The 22,560-nt window shown below is 48.8% G+C and overlaps 1 protein-coding gene across 2 annotated transcripts in view; it reads right to left on the bottom strand.

The window, feature by feature from the left end:
* Window positions 1-22,560, bottom strand: part of LOC139751285 (uncharacterized) — a 282,214-nt gene that overhangs the window by 84,357 nt on the left and 175,297 nt on the right. The window contains exon 2 of one of the 2 annotated variants that reach the window (XM_071666606.1): window positions 21,930-21,995. The exons of the other annotated variant lie outside the window; for it this stretch is intronic. Coding sequence (XP_071522707.1) covers window positions 21,930-21,995 — 66 coding nt within the window. The remainder of the gene's footprint in view (window positions 1-21,929; window positions 21,996-22,560) is intronic. 2 annotated transcript variants of the gene reach the window in all.

Consider the following 22,560-nt stretch of genomic DNA (forward strand, 5'->3'; position numbering starts at 1 on the left):
GCTCAAGCCCTTGAGGTCATCTGTGTCGTCAGCGTCCTCTCTGGAAGGACCTTCCGGACCCTGAGACCCAAGTGGCCTTACCCGGTGGTCGAGATCTTCTAGGACCGGGACCCCTTGGAAGCTGATCCCTCCCTCCCTCCCTGGGCGCCCGCACCACACACACGGAAGGAGGAGGAGGAGGAGGAGGAGGAGGTGGTAGTGTTGTGAAGGTAAACTGGAGCATAAACGTCTTCGTCATGATCTACGAAAATGGTGTCTCGTAATAAAGAAGAGAAAAATGGTTTACATTCCTCGTCCTGAGTTGTAAAAGGCCCGGAGGCAAACTCCATGAACGTGTCCTGACCCTTATAATAAATGGTTCATCCTTAGAATTTGACTGGATACAAGATAAATGGCCTGTACTCCCAGCGTAGTTAAAAGGCTTCACAGTGATGGGAGATCTGAAGGAGAAATTCGAGCAACAATGTTATCATCATCTGAGAAAAATGGCTTCGCGTTCACCTTCTGATATAAAACAAAATGTTTACGTCCTGCGTGTAATGGCTGGGCGGTGGAGGAGGAGGAGGAGGGGGGGGAGGGTAAATGGTGGTGGAGCGCACGAAGGCCGCACACCACACCACACCACATCACACCACCACACCACCACACTCCACACCACACCGCACACCACACATCCTACACCACATCACACACCACACACCCTACACCACACAACACACCCCATACCACACACCCTACCACACACACCCCACACCCCACCACACATACACCGCACCCCATACCACACACCCCACCATACACACCCTACACCACACCACACCACACACCCCTCACGCCACCACACACACACACACACACTCCACACCACACGGGAACAAAAGCACAACCCTGGCCAGCATTCCCTGGCTCACGCGCCCCTCCTGGCCCTGATGGTCGCCTTTCAAGGCAGTTGGGCCGTGTTTTCGTCTCTCTTCGTGACGTGTTGAGTGGCACCTTCGTGACGCGCGCGCCGCCTCCCCGTCAGGGGATCGTCTTGGACGGACGACCGCTCCTGGGGCTACGTCAGGTGTGGCAGGTCCTCTGCCTCCCCCAGCGACGTCCTTTAAGACCTCCCTCCTGCCCCACTTACTTCCTCCCTCCCGTGTGTACGTATATCCTGGAGTCCTGTGGTATAAGGACTTTGACAGTATCAGCTCACTACCTCCATACTAAGACCTTATCATTATCATTATTATCATTATCATCATTATCATTATTATTATTATTATTACTAGTATTATCATTACTGCTTAAACCTCGTCTTGTGCAACTGCTTTCAGCAAAAAATTGCATTCATGCCTTCTCTCATGACCTAAATTTTTAACCATGACAAAAAAACACACACACACCCCCCCCCCCCCCCCCCCTTTTCCCTTTTTTAAAAAACCCTTTGCCCCCCGGGGGGGGGGGGGCAAGGGGGAAAGGGGGGGGGTTTGGGGGGGCCCCCCTTTTCCCCCCCCCCCTTCCCCCCCCCCCCCGGGGCCCCCCCCCCGGGGAAAAAAAATTTTTTCTTTAAAAAAAAAAAAAAACTGGTTTAAGGGTTTTTTTTTTTTTCCCCTTTTTTCCCAAATTTTTTCTTTAAAAAAAAATTTTTTTTTATTTTTTTTAATTTTTGGGTTTTTTTTTTTTTTTTAAAATTTTTTGGTTTTGGGGCTAAAAATTTGGGGTTTTTTTGGGGGGGGGGGAAAATTTTCCCCCAAAAAAAAAAAGGGGGGGGGGGGTTTTTTTAAGGGGGGGGGTTTTTTTTTCCCTTTTGGGGGGGGGAAAAAAAGGGGAAACCCCTTTTCCCCCCCCTTTTTTTTTTTCCCCCCCCCCTTTTTTCCCCCCTTTTCCCCCCCCCCCCCCTTTTTCCCCCCCCCTTTTTCCCCCCTTCCCCCCCCCCCCCCCCCCCTTTTTTTTTTTTTTTCCCCCCTTCCCCCCTTTTTTTTCCCCCCCTTCCCCCCTTCCCCCCCCCCCCCCCCCCCCCCCCCCCCCCCCCCCCCCCCCCCCCCCCCCCCCCCCCCCCTTTTTTTTTCCCCCCCTTTTTTCCCCCCCCCCCCCCCCCCTTTTTTTCCCCCCCCCCCGGGGCCCCCCCCCAAAAAAGGGGGAAGGGGGGGAAAAAAGGGGGAAAGGGAAAGGGGGGGGAAAAATTTTTTGGTTTCCCCCCCCAAAAACCCCCCCCCAAAAAAAAAAAACCCAAAAAAAACCCCCCCCCAAAAAAAAAAAAAAATTTTTTTTCCCTTTAAATTTCCCCCCCCCCCGGGGGGGGGGGGGGGGGGGGGGGGGGCCGGGAGGGAGGGGGGGGTGGCCCGGGCGGGGGGGGGGGGCTTACCCCCCCTCCCGGCCCCCCAACCCCCCCCCAAATTTTCCCCCCAAAAAAATTTTTTCCCCCCCCCCCCCCCCCTTTTTTTTTTTTTTTCCCAAAAAAAAATTTTGGGGGTTTTAAAAAAAAATTTTTTAAAATTTTTTTTTTCCGGTTTTTTCTTTAAAAAAATTTTTTTTTTTTTCCCCCAAATTTTTCCCCCTTTTTTCCCCCCCTTTTTTTTAAAATTTATAAATTTTTTTTATAAATTTTAAATTTTTTTTTTTCCCCCCCCTTTTTTTTTTTTTTCCCCCCGGGTTTTGGTTTTTTTTTTTTTTCCTTTTTTTTTCCGGTTTTTTTTTAAACCTTTTTTTCTTTTTTTAGGGTTTTAAGGTTTTTTTAAAAAAATTTTTTTTGGTTTTTTTTTAAAAATTTTTTTTTTTTTCCCCCCTTTTTTTTTTATATATATATTATATATGTATATATATATATATATATATATATATATATATATATATTATATATATATATATATATATATATATATATATATATATATATATATATCACTGGCTCTACATCATTTTATAATACTGGCTCTTTGTCTCTCTCTCTCTACCACTGGCTCTGTGTCCCTATGCATCACCAGCTCTATGTCTCTATGCATCAGTGGCTCTGTGTCATCTTATACCACTGGCTTTAGGAAACCGAACTAGCAATCAAACCCAGAGATAATCACCTCTGTTTTTAAATCCCTTGAGCACAGCGGTACGACCTTTTAACACGACCCTTAGGTATGAATGGCCTGACCTTTGACCTGACCCATGACGAAAGCTGACCAGGTCTTCAGTGGTCAGAGATACGAACCATAGGCATTTGGTCCACTACCTTGCTGTCGCTATGTTGAGCGCTCTGTTGAAGCTAGTGGGTCCTGTGTTGGGTATTCCATATCAGCCGTTGCTATGTTACGTAACAAACTGCTCGTTGCCTTGTTTGGTGTGTATAAACTGGCCATTGTTGTCGTGTGTGTTCTAATTGGGTCATTAGTGTGTGGTAAGTATTTCATGAATGACGTAATTTTCTTATTGTCTAATTACTCATTTAATGCGTAACACGCTCGAACATACACGCGTACACATGCATGTACGCAAGCGTGTATGTTTTCGTATGTATGTGTAGATGTGTTCACACGTGTATATGCATATATGTGTGCATGCGTGTATCTCTACATGTGTGCAGATGTGCTCATGTCTACTACTTACATAAGAGTACATGTGGGTATGTGTACGTATGTGTATGTATTCCTACATATACAAATTCGTCCTGGTATAAGATTGTATGTATGTATGTATATATGTGTGTATATATGTATGTATATATGTGATCCGTTACGGTACGGGTGTGGGGGGGGGGGGTAGGCTAGACCAGGGCTGGGGCAAGGGGAGGAGAAGGGGGGGGAGGGAGGCAGGATGGGGGAGGAGGGAGGTATGAGGCGTGTGGGAGGGTCTTGTAGCCGGTCCGCCCACATGGGGCACAAGGCCGCCCACCACCCGGTCCGGCTAGCGGTCTCACCAGCACGACGACGCCCTCCACCCAGATGTCTCCACCACCACCACCCTCCACCACCATCACCATCACCACCACTAGCAGCAGCCTCCACCATCACCACCGGCTACGTAGACCTGGCCAACACCAGCTGGTCATATCAGCTGATCTACATCAACAACAACAGCTGATTGGCTCCAGCTGATAAGTCTCACCCTCAGGTATCAGCTGATCTACATCAACAGCAACAGCTGATCCACCGCAGACGAAGACAACTGCTCATGAACACCCACAGATTTGGGGGCCACAAAGACATGTCATGTTCAGCAGACAACCCCTCTTCTGCAACCATGTTTACACTGTTTGTACAAACACTTTTGTCTTCATGTATACAGACGAACTATTATTCCCCTGGAGTTAAGTAAATGGTTTGACAAAGCATTGTGGTATGGGAAAGGTGGTGCGAAACAGATGACGAACGAGTTTATCCCTTCAGTAAGACGGTGGGCCTCGAAACGTGACCCTTGAGTACGATGGTGCGGGATTCGAACGTGCCCCTTGAGCACGACGGTACGACTCCACTTCTCTATCACTCCCCCCTTAAGGCGTGATGGACGACACAACCCTTGAATCTAAGGGCTTGACCTATGACCTGACCCTTTTAATGGTCCAATCCACCGACATCCAATAGCCAAGGTTCTCCAATGCGACGGTGGCCAAAACCACCACCTCCAGGGCACCCGAGCTATGATTCACGCCCACCATGTTGGTACTCCCTGACCCAGTAATGATGGGGAGAAGAGAGAGAGAGAGAGAGAGAGAGAGAGAGAGAGAGAGAGAGAGAGAGAGAGAGAGAGAGAGAGAGAGAGAGGCGTATGGTACATACCACGGTCGGGTCCTTTCTTCTTCTTCTTCTTCTTCTCCTCCTCCTCCTCAGCACACCGCTGATATAGCTTTGACCATCTTCCATTTCACCGTTGAGCTCGTAAGGGTCACGTCAAAAGCCCACAGTCCGATATGACCCCAAGGGGGGTCACATCTTCGTCCTTTATGTGGGGGGAGGTCATCCTCAAGTGGGGGGGGGTCATCCTCAAGTACGACGAGGTAGAGTCGTACTCAGGCATCGTCGCCAGGGGGGGAGTATGAAACTCCTTTGACAAAGGGCCAGTTTGCTGGGCCAGGGCGCACCCTGGTAACCCCACACCAACAGTAAGAGACCCTCCCTCCCTCCCTACAAACCTCCCCCCTCCGCGCCCCCCACAAACTAGATCTTACCTCACCTAAATAAGTCCACAGACCACCAACAGGACAACCTTGAAATTTCGTCCAAGCAAACCACCGTCCCATCGGGCTGATCCAACTGCCGCAGGCAGCTAAAGCTTACAGCTAAACCTTGCTACCAGGCCTGCTCACCTCCCTCCGACAGGGGTAGAGCCAATGAGCATCGAGGATGGTACAGAACCCATCGCCCTGGAGGACCCACTGCTCTAAACGTGGAGTTCTATCGTCTACCTCACGTTTATGTCATCTATACTGTCTCTGACGACACGTCTCCGTCGTCTATACTCAAGTGTGTGTGTGTGTGTGTGTGACATCAGGCCCTCCCCGTCTTCCCTCTTCGTCTGTCACGCCCGGACCAACTTTCTAACCACTGTCTGGCGTGTGAGGCCTGGTCTGTGTGTCTGTGTGTCTGTCTGTGTCTCTCTCTCGCCCTGCCACAGCGCTGGAAGGGAGAGGGAGGGAAGGCCTGACAAGGAGGTCCCTGGGGAGGGGCGGAAGCCCTTTGACCCAACACCAGAGACGGAAGGAAGACGGTGCCCCCGCGTCAACCCATTGTTTACACCGGTGCTACAACAGTCACTATCACCAGGGCAGTGTTCACCATCATCACTATCACCAGGGCAGTGTTCACCATCATCACTATCACCAGGGCAGTGTTCACCATCATCACTATCACCACAAAGTCCCACACATCATCACTATCACCACAAGGTCCTGCACATCATCACTATCACCACAAGGTCCTGCACATCATCACTATCACCACAAGGTCCTGCACATCATCACTATCACCACAAGGTCCTGCACATCATCACTATCACCACAAAGTCCCACACACCATCACTATCACCACAAGGTCTATCGCCACCACGGCTATTAGCACCATAACAGGTAATCACCAACACCCCAAGCATTCCTTCCTCCCTCTAATCACGGCGCCAATCACCCCAAAACAATGACCTCATCATCCAATCACCAGCTGGCTGGCCAATCAGAGGCTGCTGGTCATAAACAGTTACCTGGGGTCGTCCACCAACCATCTGTCGTTATCCCTTTACGTTACCGCTTCTTGTTTACTTCCTTCTCTTCTTTATCTATCGATTTTCTGGTTGCCCATTTACCTTTTGTTTCTGTCCCTGTTTACTTTCACTCTGCTTCCCCCAGGATCGGTGGCGTGTGTGTGTGTGTGTGTGTGTGTGTGTCCTTAGGAATTCGCATTTCTCCTTTTACCCCCTTTCAGCACGACGGTACGACCCTTGAAGACTATGGTACGACCCTTGACGACTATGGTACGACCCTTGAACACGACGGCACGAGCCTTGGTCATGATGGCCTGGTCTGAATTGTGAAGGTTTGGGTTAAATAAAGGCCAGGTCATCATGACCTAGGGCCGTCGTACCGTCGTGCTCAGAGGGTCGTACCGTCGTGATCAAGGGTAGGCGAGCGGCAGCCAGGCCGAGAGAGAGAGAGAGAGAGAGAGAGAGTGTGTGTGTGTGTGTGTGTGTGTACCCCTATACAGGCGCAGCCAGGCGTGAGAGTGGGACCAGGGTGGGTGGGTGGGTAGGTGGGTGGGTGGGTGGGTTGGGGAGGGTGTAGTAAAGGGAGGGGTGTTACTCCTCTTTCCCCCCACACCCCACACCCACCTACACCCACCCTCAGTTCATGTGGGTAGTCATACACCTCGACACATACGTGGTCCAGTCCTCGTTGCTGAAGGTCTGCGCACGGTCCACCAGCCAAGCCAACTGTTGAACGACCCCTTCCGCACATGCCAGTCCCCTTCCAGACCATCCCTCTCGCTAGACGGGAATGGGGAATGCCATCACCGACGAACCCCCCAGTCCTCCCCCAGAGACCATCACTTGGCACAATATGTATCCCTCTTCTGCGCCACCGTCAGCAGCAGGGGTAGGAGTCCGCCTTTAAACTCGCCGCTCTTACATACTTCCTCTCTACTGCAGGAGTTCCTTCTGGTCTTGGCTGAGGCTCCTGCAGCGCCCGGGGAGCCACCCACGTCCACCGGTTGGGAGAGCAGGTGACAGGGTGTAGTGGAAACACCCTCCGTGTGTGTGTGTGTGTGTGTGTGTGTGTGTGTGTGTGTGTGTGTGTGTAGCAGGAATACCCAAATCAAATCCCAAAAAGCTGTCGGCCTATCAATCCCTCATCCCCCTTCCTCCTTAGGCCTCTCCCTCCCTCCCTCCCTCCCTCCCTCCCTCCTCCTCCTCCCTCCTCCTCCCTCCTCCTCCTCCTCCTTCCGTTTCCACCTGGCACGATCGCTCAGTTGCGGTCGTCTCATACTGTTGGCACTCTCCTGTTGCTCCTCCTCCTGTTGCCCACGGTTACCCTGCGGCTTCCACCGTTGTTGACGTTCATTACTGTTGCTGCTTCTGTTTCTTCTGTTGTTCTCTGCTGCACAGCCAGTACTGTTGCTGTTTCCCTACGGCTATTGCTCTGCCTGCTGCCTGCTGGTCCTGCCTTCTGTTGCTGCTTCCGCTACCCCTGCTACCACAGCGTCCGCTACCCCTGCTACCACAGCGTCTGCTACCCCTGCTACCACAGCGTCTGCTACCCCTGCTACCACAGCGTCTGCTACCCCTGCTACCACAGCGTCCGCTACCCCTGCTACCACAGCGTCTGCTACCCCTGCTACCACAGCGTCTGCTGCCCCTGCTACCACAGCGTCTGCTACCCCTGCTACCACAGCATCTGCTGCTACTGCTACCACAGCGTCTGCTGCCCCTGCTACCACAGCGTCTGCTGCCCCTGCTACCACAGCGTCTGCTACCCCTGCTACCACAGCGTCTGCTGCTACTGCTACCACAGCGTCTGCTGCCCCTGCTACCACAGCGTCTGCTGCCCCTGCTACCACAGCGTCTGCTGCCCCTGCTACCACAGCGTCTGCTGCCCCTGCTACCACAGCGTCTGCTACCCCTGCTACCACAGCGTCTGCTGCTACTGCTGTGTTTACAACCTTCCCGCTGTGGACATCACAGCATAAGTTACTATGGTTCACCACCCCGGGTTCCCCCCCCCCGTGCTGAACTCTCTCTCTCTCTCTCTCTCTCTCTCTCTCTCTCTCTCTCTCTCTCTCTCTCTCTATCTATCTCTCTATCTCCTCTCATCTTTGACCTGGTTCATTCACAGTGCCTTCCTGCGTTATCTTTCACAATTTTTCTCAAAATCTTACAAATATTACTCTCGCTCCATTTACATTTATAGCTATGTCCTCTCCTCACTCACTCTCCCTAGCTCCCTCCTCCGTCCATCTCCCTCTCCTCCTCCTCCTCCGTCCATCTCCCTCTCCTCTCCCTCCTCCGTCCATCTCCCTCTCCTCCTCCTCCTCCGTCCATCTCCCTCTCCTCTCCCTCCTCCGTCCATCTCCCTCTCCTCTTCCTCCTCCGTCCATCTCCCTCTCCTCTCCCTCCTCCGTCCATCTCCCTCCTCCTCTCCCTCCTCCGTCCATCTCCCTCTCCTCTTCCTCCTCCTCCTCCGTCCATCTCCCTCTCCTCCTCCTCCTCCGTCCATCTCCCTCTCCTCTCCCTCCTCCGTCCATCTCCCTCTCCTCCTCCTCCTCCGTCCATCTCCCTCTCCTCTCCCTCCTCCGTCCATCTCCCTCTCCTCCTCCTCCTCCGTCCATCTCCCTCTCCTCCTCCTCCGTCCATCTCCCTCCTCCTCTCCCTCCTCCGTCCATCTCCCTCTCCTCTTCCTCCTCCGTCCATCTCCCTCTCCTCCTCCTCCTCCTCCTCCGTCCATCTCCCTCCTCCTCTCCCTCCTCCGTCCATCTCCCTCTCCTCTTCCTCCTCCGTCCATCTCCCTCTCCTCCTCCTCCTCCTCCTCCGTCCATCTCCCTCTCCTCTTCCTCCTCCGTCCATCTCCCTCTCCTCCTCCTCCCTCACGTCCATCTCCCTCTCCTCTCCCTCCTCCGGTAATCTCCCTCTCCTCCTCCTCCCTCACGTCCATCTCCCTCTCCTCCTCCTCCCTCACATCCTGCTTCCTGCTCCTCCTTCGTTCGTCCTGCTGCCTCCTCCTCCTGCTCCTCCTCCGCCTGGAGTGGGATCAACACCCTCACGGTCGGTCAGGCAGTCATGCATCCCCTGTGTGTGTGTGTGTGTGTGTGTGTGTGTGTGTGTGTGTGTGTGTGTGTGTCTGTGTGTGTGTGTGTGTGTGGCAGGAGATCAGAGGAATAGAGAGATGCGTGTAGGATGGAAAGGTCTGAAAGAGAGAGGGGTGAGGTTGGATTGTGGAGCCCATCCCCCTCTTCAAACCCATTCCATCCCACCCATTCAACTCCCCTTTTCTTTCCTGTACTGGTGGGGGGGGGGGTCATCCCAGCTCACGCCGGGGGTCGTCTTCTGTCTCCCCGTCTGTGTCATACTTCTGTTTAGTCCTGTATCTCTGTCTTTCTCTCCGTCTCACACCCCTGTCTGTCTCTCTGTCTGTGTCACACCCTAATCTGTCTCTCTGTCTGTCTCACACCCCAGTCTGTCTCTCTGTCTGTGTCACACTCTAGTCTGTCTCTCTGTCTGTGTCACCTCTCTCTCTCTCTCTCTCTCTCTCTCTCTCTCTCTCTCTCTCTCTCTCTCTCTTTCTCTCTCTCTCTCTGTGTCACACCCGTCTCTCTCTCCGTCTGTGTCACACCCCTGTCTGTCTCTCTCCGTCTCACCTGCCTTCAACTCTCGCCCCAACACAAGACATCAAGCAACATCAACCCGCCCCCCCTCCTCCATAACCCCCTTGTTAATAAGCCAGACGCTTTCTTTCCGTCTACCATCGTCTTTTCCCCCCCTTCAATTACCACGTGATTACCCTTCAATTACCACGTGATTACCCTTCGATTACCTCGTGATTACCCTTCCTACTGCCTTCCCACCTGCCCCGCGAGCTTTCCCTCAACCTGTTCAGAACGTCTCGTGGAAATGTACACCGCGCCTTCTGTGCCACGCTTACCTCCTGAATGTTAAGTATTATATATATATATATATATATATATATATATATATATATATATATATATATATATATATATATATATATATATATATATAATCTAACTTTGCGACAGCATACATTAACATTTCATGTCGCTCTATGATGGGTTCAATTATGTTAATCATGTTCAAATTTTCTATTATCTAAAAAAAAATTTTCTCTTATATTTACCGTAATTTAACCTCAGGGCAACATACATAGAGTCGTCATGTTAATCTTGGTTAACCCGTGTTAATTCAGCTAACTATACAACTGATGTAGTATAAGTCAGGCTCATGCTAAGGGGAAAAAGGAAAAATAATTCAGCTTTCTAATGCTAACCAATATGCATGAGGGCCGGCCCAGAGCCATGCAGAACTCGCCACAAATTAACATTTAACCTGAGGTTAACCTGTGGGTGGGGGAGGACGCTCAATTACACCAAGAGTGTTAATGTTACTTTAGAAAGTACAATTACTGTTCTCTGTCTCTCCTGCCGTGGAACTGGTGGTGCATAATGTGATGACTACATACTCGTTATTGTACTCTCTCTCTCTCTCTCTCTCTCTCTCTCTCTCTCTCTCTCTCTCTCTCTCTCTCTCTCTCTCTCTCTCTCTCTCTCACTCTCTCTCACTCTCTCTCTCTCTCTCTCTCTCTCTCTCTCTCTCTCCTGAATTAAAAAGGGCGCAAAAGGTGAAAAAGAATGATGAGGGCATAGAAGTAGAAGATGAATAATAATGATAATAATGATAATAATAATGATAATAATAATAATAATAATAATAATAATAATAATAATAATAATGACGATGATAATAATAACAATAATGTTAATAATGATGATGATAACTTGATGATTATGAAGATCTTTGTCTTTCGATGTCTATATCCACTTATTTATACATCTATCCACCTATCTACACAACTACCCACCTATCCATACATTTTACCCACCTATCTATACATCTATCCATCTATCTATACATCTATCCACCTATCTACACAACTACCCACCTATCTATACATCTACCCACCTATCTATACATCTATCCACCTATCTACACAACTACCCACTTATCTATACATCTACCCACCTATCTATACATCTACCCACCTATCTATACATCTACCCACCTATCTATACATCTACCCACCTATCTATACATCTACCCACCTATCTATACATCTACCCACCTATCTATACATCTACCCATCTATCTATCTCTCTATCCAAGGTATATTTTCCAAGAAATTCTCGCCAGGTTATAACACACTTTCATTTTACGAGGAATGTCCCTCCCTCCCTCCCTCCCTCCCTCCCTCCCAGCGCAGGTGCACACCCTCAACCTCTCCCTCCCTCCCTCCCTCCCTGCCTCCCTTCCTCCCTCCCTGCCTCCCTTCCTCCCTCCCTGCCTCCCTTCCTGCCTCCCTCCCTCCCTGCCTCCCTTCCTGCCTCCCTCCCTCCCTTCCTCCCTCCCTCCCTACCTCCCTCCACGTCCTTGAGCAGCGCCCGCCTTTCCCGTTCTCCTCTCCCTCGCCGCCACCGCTCTCCCGGGTGAGAGGTGAGAGCCCCGGCAGGTGCACCGCCCGCCCGACACCTGTGTGTGGCCGGGTGGGCGACAACACACACACACAACATACATACACGCACACACACACACACACACACACACACACACACACACAACATACATACACGCACACACATACACATCACAACCAGACAGGGAACAATACCCTCCCAGCAGGGAGCGACAGGGAGCAGCAGGGAGCAGCAGGGAGCGGCAGGGAGCAGCAGGGAGCGGCAGGGAGCGACAGGGAGCAGCAGGGAGCGACAGGGAGCAGCAGGGAGCAGCAGGGAGCGACAGGGAGCGGTAGGGAGCAGCAGGGGGAGGAGGATCAATATATAACCCACGGTGATGTGGGCCAGGTGCGAGGCTGGCTCCAGTCCACGCTGTGTCTGTGGCTCAGCAGCCAAAACAGAGGAGCAGCCAGCGTTGACACCGTGTCTTGTTCAGTGTGAACACGTGGTCACAGGGCTTGCTCATGTGGTAATGGCAACCAGCGTTGACACCGTGTCTTGTTCAGTGTGAACATGTGGTCACAGGGTTTGCTTACGTGGTAATGGTTACCAGTGTTGACACCGTGTCTTGTTCAGTGTGAACACGTGGTCACAGGGCTTGCTCATGTGGTAATGGCTACCAGTGTTGACACCGTGTCTTGTTCAGTGTGAACACGTAGTCACAAGGCTTGCTCATGTGGTAATGACTACCAGCGTTGACACCGTGTCTTGTTCAGTGTGAACACGTGGTCACAGGGCTTGCTCATGTGGTAATGGTTACCAGTGTTGACACCGTGTCTTGTTCAGTGTGAACACGTGGTCACAGGGCTCGCTCATGTGGTAATGGCTACCAGTGTTGACACCGTGTCTTGTTCAGTGTGAACACGTGGTCACAAGGCTTGCTCATGTGGTAATGGCTACCAGTGTTGACACCGTGTCTTGTTCAATATGAACACGGGGTCACAAGGCTTGCTCATGTGGTAATGACTACCAGCGTTGACACCGTGTCTTGTTCAATATGAACACGTGGTCACAGGGCATGTTGTTAAATATGTAGTATGAGACTAATCACGCAGCTTGTTTCCTTTTTAAGAGTTTCACTATGAAACAAGTGGTCATATTGCTTGTTGTTCACCATGAACTGCGTAACAAGCACTTACGCTGTCTTGTTCAATATGAACGTTACAAGTACTTATACGAGCTGTTGTTCAGTATGAACAACACCACTTAGCTCTTCATCCTTGACGAGAAAAACTCAAATTGAATCACTTTGGGAAACCAATTTAGTAAACACAGAGTTCTAGTTTTTCCAGTCCACTAAAAAAAACGCTACGAAAACTAAAATTGTTTTAATATCTTTAATAAATTATTAAATATTCACTGATTCATGACAGAAAACGGTGCCTCGAGAGTCACTGAGCGAGTGTGATATGATAGACAGCCATGGAGTTACTTTTTACATATGTCTATCTATCTATCTACCTACCTATCAATCTATCTATCTAATTATCTACCATCGTTACTCCATTACCAATCCACTAGGGTCGGATCAGGTAAGGCACGTATATCTAACATTCAAACATCATCCACAAACATACTCTACCCATTCTTCCAAATAACTTCGAAAAAAAAAGAAAAAGTGGAAAGTGGATTTCCACACTTATGACAACACTCCTGACCTGATTCACTTAACACATCACACACGTCCTCCATCCACCACCCAGGCCATCCAACGACACTTGGGTGTGTATCCATCAACACCGATTTTTACCTCTACCATCCCCTTCCCTCCTTCCTGACCTCCCCTTCCTTCCTGACCTCCCCCTCCTTCCTTCCTGACCTGGCCTGTGTGTGTGTATACACACACTTGAGGTGCCACAGTCACACACCATCAGCGGGGAACGAAGGCCTTCCTCACTGACACCTGTTCCTCACCTCACTGACACCTGTTCCTCACCTCACTGACACCTGTTCCTCACCTCACTGACACCTGTTCCTCACCTCACTGACACCTGTTCCTCACCTCACTGGCACCTGTTCCTCACCTCACTGACACCTGTTCCTCACCTCACTGACACCTGTTCCTCATCTCACTGACACCTGTTCCTCACCTCACTGGCACCTGTTCCTCACCTCACTGACACCTGTTCCTCACCTCACTGACACCTGTTCCTCACCTCACTAACACCTGTTCCTCACCTCACTGGCACCTGTTCCTCACCTCACTGGCACCTGTTCCTCACCTCACTGACACCTGTTCCTCACCTCACTGACACCTGTTCCTCACCTCACTGGCACCTGTTCCTCACCTCACTGACACCTGTTCCTCACCTCACTGGCACCTGTTCCTCACCTCACTGACACCTGTTCCTCACCTCACTGACACCTGTTCCTCACCTCACTGGCACCTGTTCCTCACCTCACTGACACCTGTTCCTCACCTCACTGGCACCTGTTCCTCACCTCACTGACACCTGTTCCTCACCTCACTGACACCTGTTCCTCACCTCACTGACACCTGTTCCTCACCTCACTGGCACCTGTTCCTCACCTCACTGGCACCTGTTCCTCACCTCACTGACACCTGTTCCTCACCTCACTGGCACCTGTTCCTCACCTCACTGGCACCTGTTCCTCACCTCACTGACACCTGTTCCTCACCTCACTGACACCTGTTCCTCACCTCACTGGCACCTGTTCCTCACCTCACTGACACCTGTTCCTCACCTCACTGACACCTGTTCCTCACCTCACTGACACCTGTTCCTCACATCACTGACACCTGCTCCTCACCTCACTGACACCTGTTCCTCACCTCACTGACACCTGTTCCTCACCTCACTGACACCTATTCCTCATCTCACTGACACCTGTTCCTCACCTCACTAACACCTGTTCCTCACCTCACTGACACCTGTTCCTCACCTCACTGACACCTGTTCCTCACATCACTGACACCTGTTCCTCACCTCACTGGCACCTGTTCCTCACCTCACTGACACCTGTTCCTCATCTCACTGACACCTGTTCCTCAAATCACTGACACCTGTTCCTCATCTCACTGACACCTATTCCTCACACATCCTTCATGTCTTCTTTCCCTCTCCTCAGTCGACCAACCTCCACTCCACACACCCAAGATTTCTCTCCTTCACACTGACTCTTACTTTCATCTTTCCCCCCCGCCACCACCACCATTACCATCATCTTTACTTTCCTCAACCACTTGTGCATTCAGACCCGTCCACAACTTAAGGGCTTCGCCCCGCGAGCTGATCTCACACTGTGATCTTTCGTATCCTTTTTTGAAACATGCTTGGAAGGGGGTCGACTTTGCTTTCAACATTCTCCTCCCACATCCATGCATCAAACCGGTCCAGCGTTCGACCCCCGCAACCGACCGACCCCCTTTTCCTCTGGCGTAGCCACCACCACGGCCGCGTCATCTGCATACAGAAGCAACACCAACACACACACACTCACTCGTTTCGCCGCGCCACAATCCCACCCTCACATCACCTGCACGACTCCTCCTCCTCCCTCAACCCCGCCACCACGCCATCTCATGTAATACCCCCCCGTGTGTGCAAGAACACTTAGAATAAACCACGATCAACCTAACCTCGAAACACTCCCACACTTACGCCGAACCACACACTCCCTGCCACCACTTACACCGAACCACGCACTCCCTGCCACCACTCACACCGAACCACACACTCCCTGCCACCACCTATGCCGAACCACGCACTCCCTGCCACCACTCACACCGAACCACGCACTCCCTGCCACCACTTACACCGAACCACACACTCCCTGCCACCACTTATACCGAGCCACGCACTCCCTGCCACCACTTACACACCCCACACGCGTAACTCTTCTTATTGTGGCCATCCCAAGTAAAAAAAAAGTGAAAAGACTTCCCTTACACAGAGCAATGATGGACGCGTCTCTCTCTCTCTCTCTCTCTCTCTCTCTCTCTCTCTCTCTCTCTCTCTCTCTCTTTCACCTGATCGTAACACCTTCTTCCCCATGAAGGCAAGAGACGATGCGACATCCACCCATTTCCCCACCAAGTCACGTCCCCAGGTCCTATCATCCTCCCCGATCATCATCCTACACACACACCCATCCCTCGTCCCTCACAGCCCAGGAAGGGTTGGCTGATCCTACACACACACCCATCCCTTGTCCCTCACAGCCCACGAAGGGTTGGCTGATCCTACACACACACCCATCCCTCGTCCCTCACAGCCCACGAAGGGTTGGCTGATCCTACACACACCCATCCCTTGTCCCTCACAGCCCACGAAGGGTTGGCTGATCCTACACACACCCATCCCTTGTCCCTCACAGCCCACGAAGGGTTGGCTGATCCTACACACACCCATCCCTCGTCCCTTACAGCCCACGAAGGGTTGGCTGATCCTACACACACACCCATCCCTCGTCCCTCACAGCCCACGAAGGGTTGGCTGATCCTACACACACACCCATCCCTCGTCCCTCACAGCCCACGAAGGGTTGGCTGATCCTACACACACACCCATCCCTCGTCCCTCACAGCCCACGAAGGGTTGGCTGATCCTACACACACGACCCATCACTGCCACCAGCCACCACACACCTGACTGTCTGTCTGTCTCACCTACATTTTTGTTATCATTAACATCATTTTCCTTTTCCTTCGTAACCCTTGTCTGCCCTCATGGATGACCTGTTCTCATCAAATGACCTCTGACCTGCGACACAGAGGCCACGTGGGACGAGGGAGGCTAAATGTTACTTTAATGATGGTATAGTGATACTTATGTTACTTTAATGATGGTACAGTGTTACTTATGTTACTTTAATGATGGTATAGTGTTACTTATGTTACTTTAATGATGGTATAATGTTACTTATGTTACTTTAATGATGGTATAGTGTTACTTATGTTACTTTAATGATGGTATAGTGTTACTTATGTTACTTTAATGATGGTATAGTGTTACTTATGTTACTTTAATGATGGTATAGTGTTACTTATGTTACTTTAATGATGGTATAATGTTACTTATGTTACTTTAATGATGGTATAGTGTTACTTATGTTACTTTAATGATGGTATAGTGCTACTTATTTTACTTTAATGATGGTATAGTGTTACTTATGTTACTTTAATGATGGTATAGTGTTACTTATTTTACTTTAATGATGGTATACTGTTACTTATTTTACTTTAATGATGGTATAGTGTTACTTATGTTACTTTAATGATGGTATAGTGTTACTTATTTTACTTTAATGATGGTATAGTGTTACTTATGTTACTTTAATGATGGTATAGTGTTACTTATGTTACTTTAATGATGGTATAGTGTTACTTATGTTACTTTAATGATGGTATAGTGTTACTTATGTTACTTTAATGATGGTATAATGTTACTTATGTTACTTTAATGATGGTATAGTGTTACTTATGTTACTTTAATGATGGTATAGTGTTACTTATTTTACTTTAATGATGGTATAGTGCTACTTATTTTACTTTAATGATGGTATAGTGTTACTTATGTTACTTTAATGATGGTATAGTGTTACTTATGTTACTTTAATGATGGTATAGTGTTACTTATGTTACTTTAATGATGGTATAGTGTTACTTATTTTACTTTAATGATGGTATAGTGTTACTTATTTTACTTTAATGATGGTATAGTGTTACTCATGTTACTTTAATGATGGTGTTACTTATGTTACTTTAATGATGGTAGTGTTACTTATGTTAACTGTTACTTAAGTCACTACTTATGACAGTGTTACTGAAGTGTCTCTGATGACGACAACCTTACTTAAAAAAAAGTTCTTGTGAAGATAACGTTACTTAAAAAAAAGTTCCTTTTGATATCAAGGTTTCTCCAAAGTTCCCTCCAGTGATGACTTATACAGTGGACGAACAGGTTTGTATTGACCACTGTGAAATTACGAAGATGATGGAAGGATTATAATGATATTATAGATGAGTCTTGTGTTAATTAGCCTTCTAATCACACGATCACTCATTAGCAGTACATAGGGCATGGGGGGTCACTCATTAGCAGTACATAGGGCATGGGGGGTCACTCATTAGCAGTACATAGGGCATGGGAGGTCACTCATTAGCAGTACATAGGGCATGGGGGGTCACTCATTAGCAGTACATAGGGCATGGGAGATCACTCATTAGCAGTACATAGGGCATGGGAGGTCACTCATTAGCAGTACATAGGGCATGGGGGGTCACTCATTAGCAGTACATAGGGCATGGGGGGTCACTCATTAGCAGTACATAGGGCATGGGGGGTCACTAATTGGATGCCTAGGGGTCACGAGGTTATAATTACGACACTGTCCTCGGGTCATACTGTCCTAACCATCACCATTCATTCATCATCTCCTTCACCATCTTCACAATCACCCCCCTTTTCCCCCACCACCACACCCTCTTCACAATCTCCAACACCAACAACGACCCCCAACCATTTCCCCTCCCCCTCATACCCCATCTATAATTACTCCACTTATAATTACAAATATATAATCACTCTAATTATCCACTAATTACCCACACCATCACCACCAGTAGGATGACAATGATGGGGCATATCATCCATTCCCTCCCCCTTCCTTCCCCCTTCCTCCCACAATACATTATGCAAATTCATTATCATGAATATGTATAGATGTTGTATACATGTGGGCGTTTGGCAACCTCCCTCCCTCCCTACACACACACACACACACACACACACACTATTCCCTACAAGTCCCTGATTAATCCCATTAAATCCCACGTATGAAATTAATCCCCTCCCATCTTCCAGCACACACTCACTATAGGATTAATCTACCAGATTAATAAGAAGAAAAGGTTCAGACACAGATGAGCCAAGGCTCTCTCTCTCCATCACAATATTTCTTCATTTCTTTAAAAATAAGTAAAATAATCTATGATAATTATCACAGTTAATGTAACTCAAGTTATGATAAGAAAAATAATCTATGATAATTATCACAGTTAATGTAACTCAAGTTATGATAAGAAAAATAATCTATGATAATTATCGCAGTTAATGTAACTCAAGTTATGACGGCAAAAATAATCTATGATAATAATTAGTTAATGTAACTCAAGTTATGATAGCAAAAATACTCTATAATAATTATTAGTTAATGTAACTCGTTATAATAAGAAAAATAATCTATAATAATTACCACAGTTAATGTAACTCAAGTTATAGATAATTTCGGCCTTGGTTAGTTATCTGTGCGTTCAAATAATGTTCGTAAATATTGACTTGGGACACTGTGCCTGACCTAGGACATTGTGTCTGACCTAGGACATTGTTCTGACCTAGGACATTGTGTCTGACCTAGGGCATTGTGTCAGACCTAGGACATTGTGTCTGACCTAGGACACTATGCCTGACCTAGGACACTATGCCTAACCTAGGACACTGTGCCTGACCTAGGACACTATGGCTGACCTAGGACACTATACCTGACCTAGGACACTATGTCTGACCTAGGACACTATGCCTGACCTAGGAGACAGCATCTTACCCATCAATATGACCCTCTCCAACAACCCTGGCCTCAGACACATCAACCATCATCAATACAACCCTGATACAACCCTGGCCTCAACCATCATACAACCCTGGCCTCAACCATCATACAACCCTGGCCTCAGGCATCATACAACCCTGGCCTCAACCATCATACAACCCTGGCCTCAACCATCATACAACCCTGGCCTCAACCATCATACAACCCTGGCCTCAACCATCATACAACCCTGGCCTCAACCATCATACAACCCTGGCCTCAACCATCATACAACCCTGGCCTCAACCATCATACAACCCTGGCCTCAACCATCATACAACCCTGGCCTCAACCATCATACAACCCTGGCCTCAACCATCATACAACCCTGGCCTCAACCATCATACAACACAACAACTCAAACCTTGGCTCTTGACCTTCGAAAACACGTCACTTCCGGAAATCTTCCACGGTCAAGGTTTCTGCCCGAAGAAACACCTTTTTTTTTTTCTTCTTCTTCACCAACACCACACGACAATACAACTGCAGATTACCGCACTCACAACCCCCTTCCCAAGGTCAACAACAAGATGATACAATCCAATTCTATATTTAGCGGTTATCATAAGAGTCAGAAGCTACGAGAGAGAGAGAGAGAGAGAGAGAGAGAGAGAGAGAGAGAGAGAGAGAGAGAGAGAGAGAGAGAGAGAGAGAGAGAGAGAAGGAAAAAAAGGAGAAAAGGAGAAGAAGAAGAAAAAGAAGAAGAAGAAGAAGAAAAAGAAGAAGATGATGATATTGAAGAAGAAAAAGAAGAAGAAGAAGAAGAAGAAGAAGAAGAAGAAGAAGAAGAAGAAGGATGTCTGCATTGTGGCTCGTGTGAGATCATAAGACACCAGAGTTGTAGCGTCTGGCTGGAGTGACGCACGGGGACCTACTGAAGATGATGGTAAATTCCTCTGCCATCTCCCAGACGGGCGGATCACCATGTTTGTACAAGCAGTAGTAGTAGTGGTAGTGGTAGTAGTAGTAGTAGTTCTGGTAGTACTAGTAGTAGTAGTAGAAATAACAGTAGTCGAAATAGAAGAAGTCGTAGTAGTAGTAGTGGTAGTGGAAATGATAGTAGTAGAAGTAGTAGTAGTAACAGAAGTATGAGTAGTAGTAGAAATAATAGTAGTAGAAGTAGTAGTAGTAATAGTAGTAGTAGCAGTTGTCTTGGTAGCAGTAGTAGAAGTAATAGTAATAGCAATAGTAGTAGTATGGTAACAGTAGTGGTAGCAGTAATCACATAAGTACTAATGATAATAATAATAATAATAATAATAATAATAATAATAATAATAATAATAATAATAACAGCAGCAGCTTTGAGTTAAGAGCTGGTGGCGAGTGAGACACAATATCTACGACACACGAAGACCCAACCTCCCTCCTGCTCCTCCTCCTTCTGCCCCTTGCAATACAATGGGTATGGGAGAACACACACACACCTCCCCCGGAGGAGTATCTGAGATACACACACACACACACACACACACACACACACACACACACGTGGGCCACTGTTGTGTGGCGCCGCTAGACTGGCAAGGGAAGAGGTGGGGAAGAGAAGGGGGGAGAGAAGGGAACCGTTACTGTGGGAGAGACATGATGTGTGGAGAGAGAGACAAGGTTGTGGTGGTGGTGGTGGGTGGCTGTATTGTCTGTCTCTCTCTCCCACCCCCTGAAGCACATTGTGATGATCCGTGTGGGTTGGGGGGACGAACACTGCCAAGGCTCTCTCTCTCTCTCTCTCTCTCTCTCTCTCTCTCTCTCTCTCTCTCTCTCTCTCTCTCGCCAGAGTGGCTTTGCGGCGTCCTGGTAAGAGTCAGAGTAACAGAATGAAAAAGAAGCCAACTGGATCATGATCATAATGATGATGATGACGAAGACGACATCATCCCCCCCCCCCACGACCACGAGGACGAAGAGGACGAGGACCTTAAAGACGAAAAGATAAAGCAGCAAAGAGCATCCACCCCCCTCCTTCCCACGTCACTCCTCCCCTACCCCCTCCATCTCTCTCAACACAGGCCACGTCAAAACCTCCCACAGAGGTACGTGTTGTTGATGGAGGGTGCGGAGGGGGGGGGGGGGGGGTGTAGGTCGCCGGTCATAGAGGGAGGGAGGGAGGGAGGGAGGGAGGGAGGTGCTTACCCGGATTTTCTTCCAAACGTCAACAGTGTCGCTGGTAAAGAAATATTCCGTGCTATCCTGATGAACGAGTTTTAGTCCATTTCCTCTCGTTGGAAGTGCTGACGCGACCGTAAAGAAACTTTCCATGTACGAGGGGCGTTGAATCCTTCAAGTATTCTCAAAAACATTCTATCAACTGGCCTCAAAGCCGCTTCTTGCGTCGAGAGAACAGAGTGAGTTCTCTCAGCCTGTCCTCGTATTGTTCGTTACGCAAGGAAGGAATCACTGCAGTCGCTATACGCTGGGGACCCCAGAGGAGCAGTCCATATTCGAGGTGCGGTCTAAGTAGACTTAGATATAGTGGCAACATCACATCCTTGCTTTTGTACGTGATATTTCTGCTAATAAATCCCACGATTCCATTTCCATTCTTGTCGACAAACAGAAAGTGGGGAAAAAAAGAAACTGGACAGATTAAAACAAAGATAAAAGTCATGGAATAGGACATACCTGGAGGAAAGGAGAATTGAGGAGATGCAGTGGTGGGAAGAAGGTGGATCGGGAGGGAGTGCACACCTGGGGAGAGAAGAACATTACGTCAGGAGGACAGGAGAGGAGTCTGGGGGTCTGGACGGAGCAGAGAGCTAAACAATAACATATCTCACCACCTACTGTCATGGAAGCCCACAACATCATCGACATCACAAAGTCTCCTTCCTAAAAGGCTTGGGACTGTCGTGTAGGCGCCTTAATCGTCTTTTCGCGAACGTCTATTTCAAATCTAAAGAGGGTTGAATTCCCCTTAGGATAAAGTACGACTCAGGTGGTTCCTCCTCTGCCCATCCCCCATCGGTCCAATGTGGTGTTGCTGTCCTTCTCCCTATCCTACGGGTATCATTCTTGGCCACTGCTCTCTTGGGCCGTCTGTCTATGTCTCTGCTACGGGACTTGGCCCTTTGACATTGCGCCTGCTGACGCTTCCTACAGTTTGTGTGTGGACACCAGACACATGAGACCTGACCGTTTATAATCCCTCCATTCATCGCTTGGTGAAGCTACAGAATTCCCCTACCTCTTCCCTCATCTTTCCCTCTCTCCCTATCTAAGCCTTTCTACCTGAGAAGCCATGATTAATGTCTTC

The sequence above is a fragment of the Panulirus ornatus genome, chromosome 11 (genome assembly GCF_036320965.1).
Source record: "Panulirus ornatus isolate Po-2019 chromosome 11, ASM3632096v1, whole genome shotgun sequence".
NCBI lineage: Eukaryota > Metazoa > Arthropoda > Malacostraca > Decapoda > Palinuridae > Panulirus > Panulirus ornatus.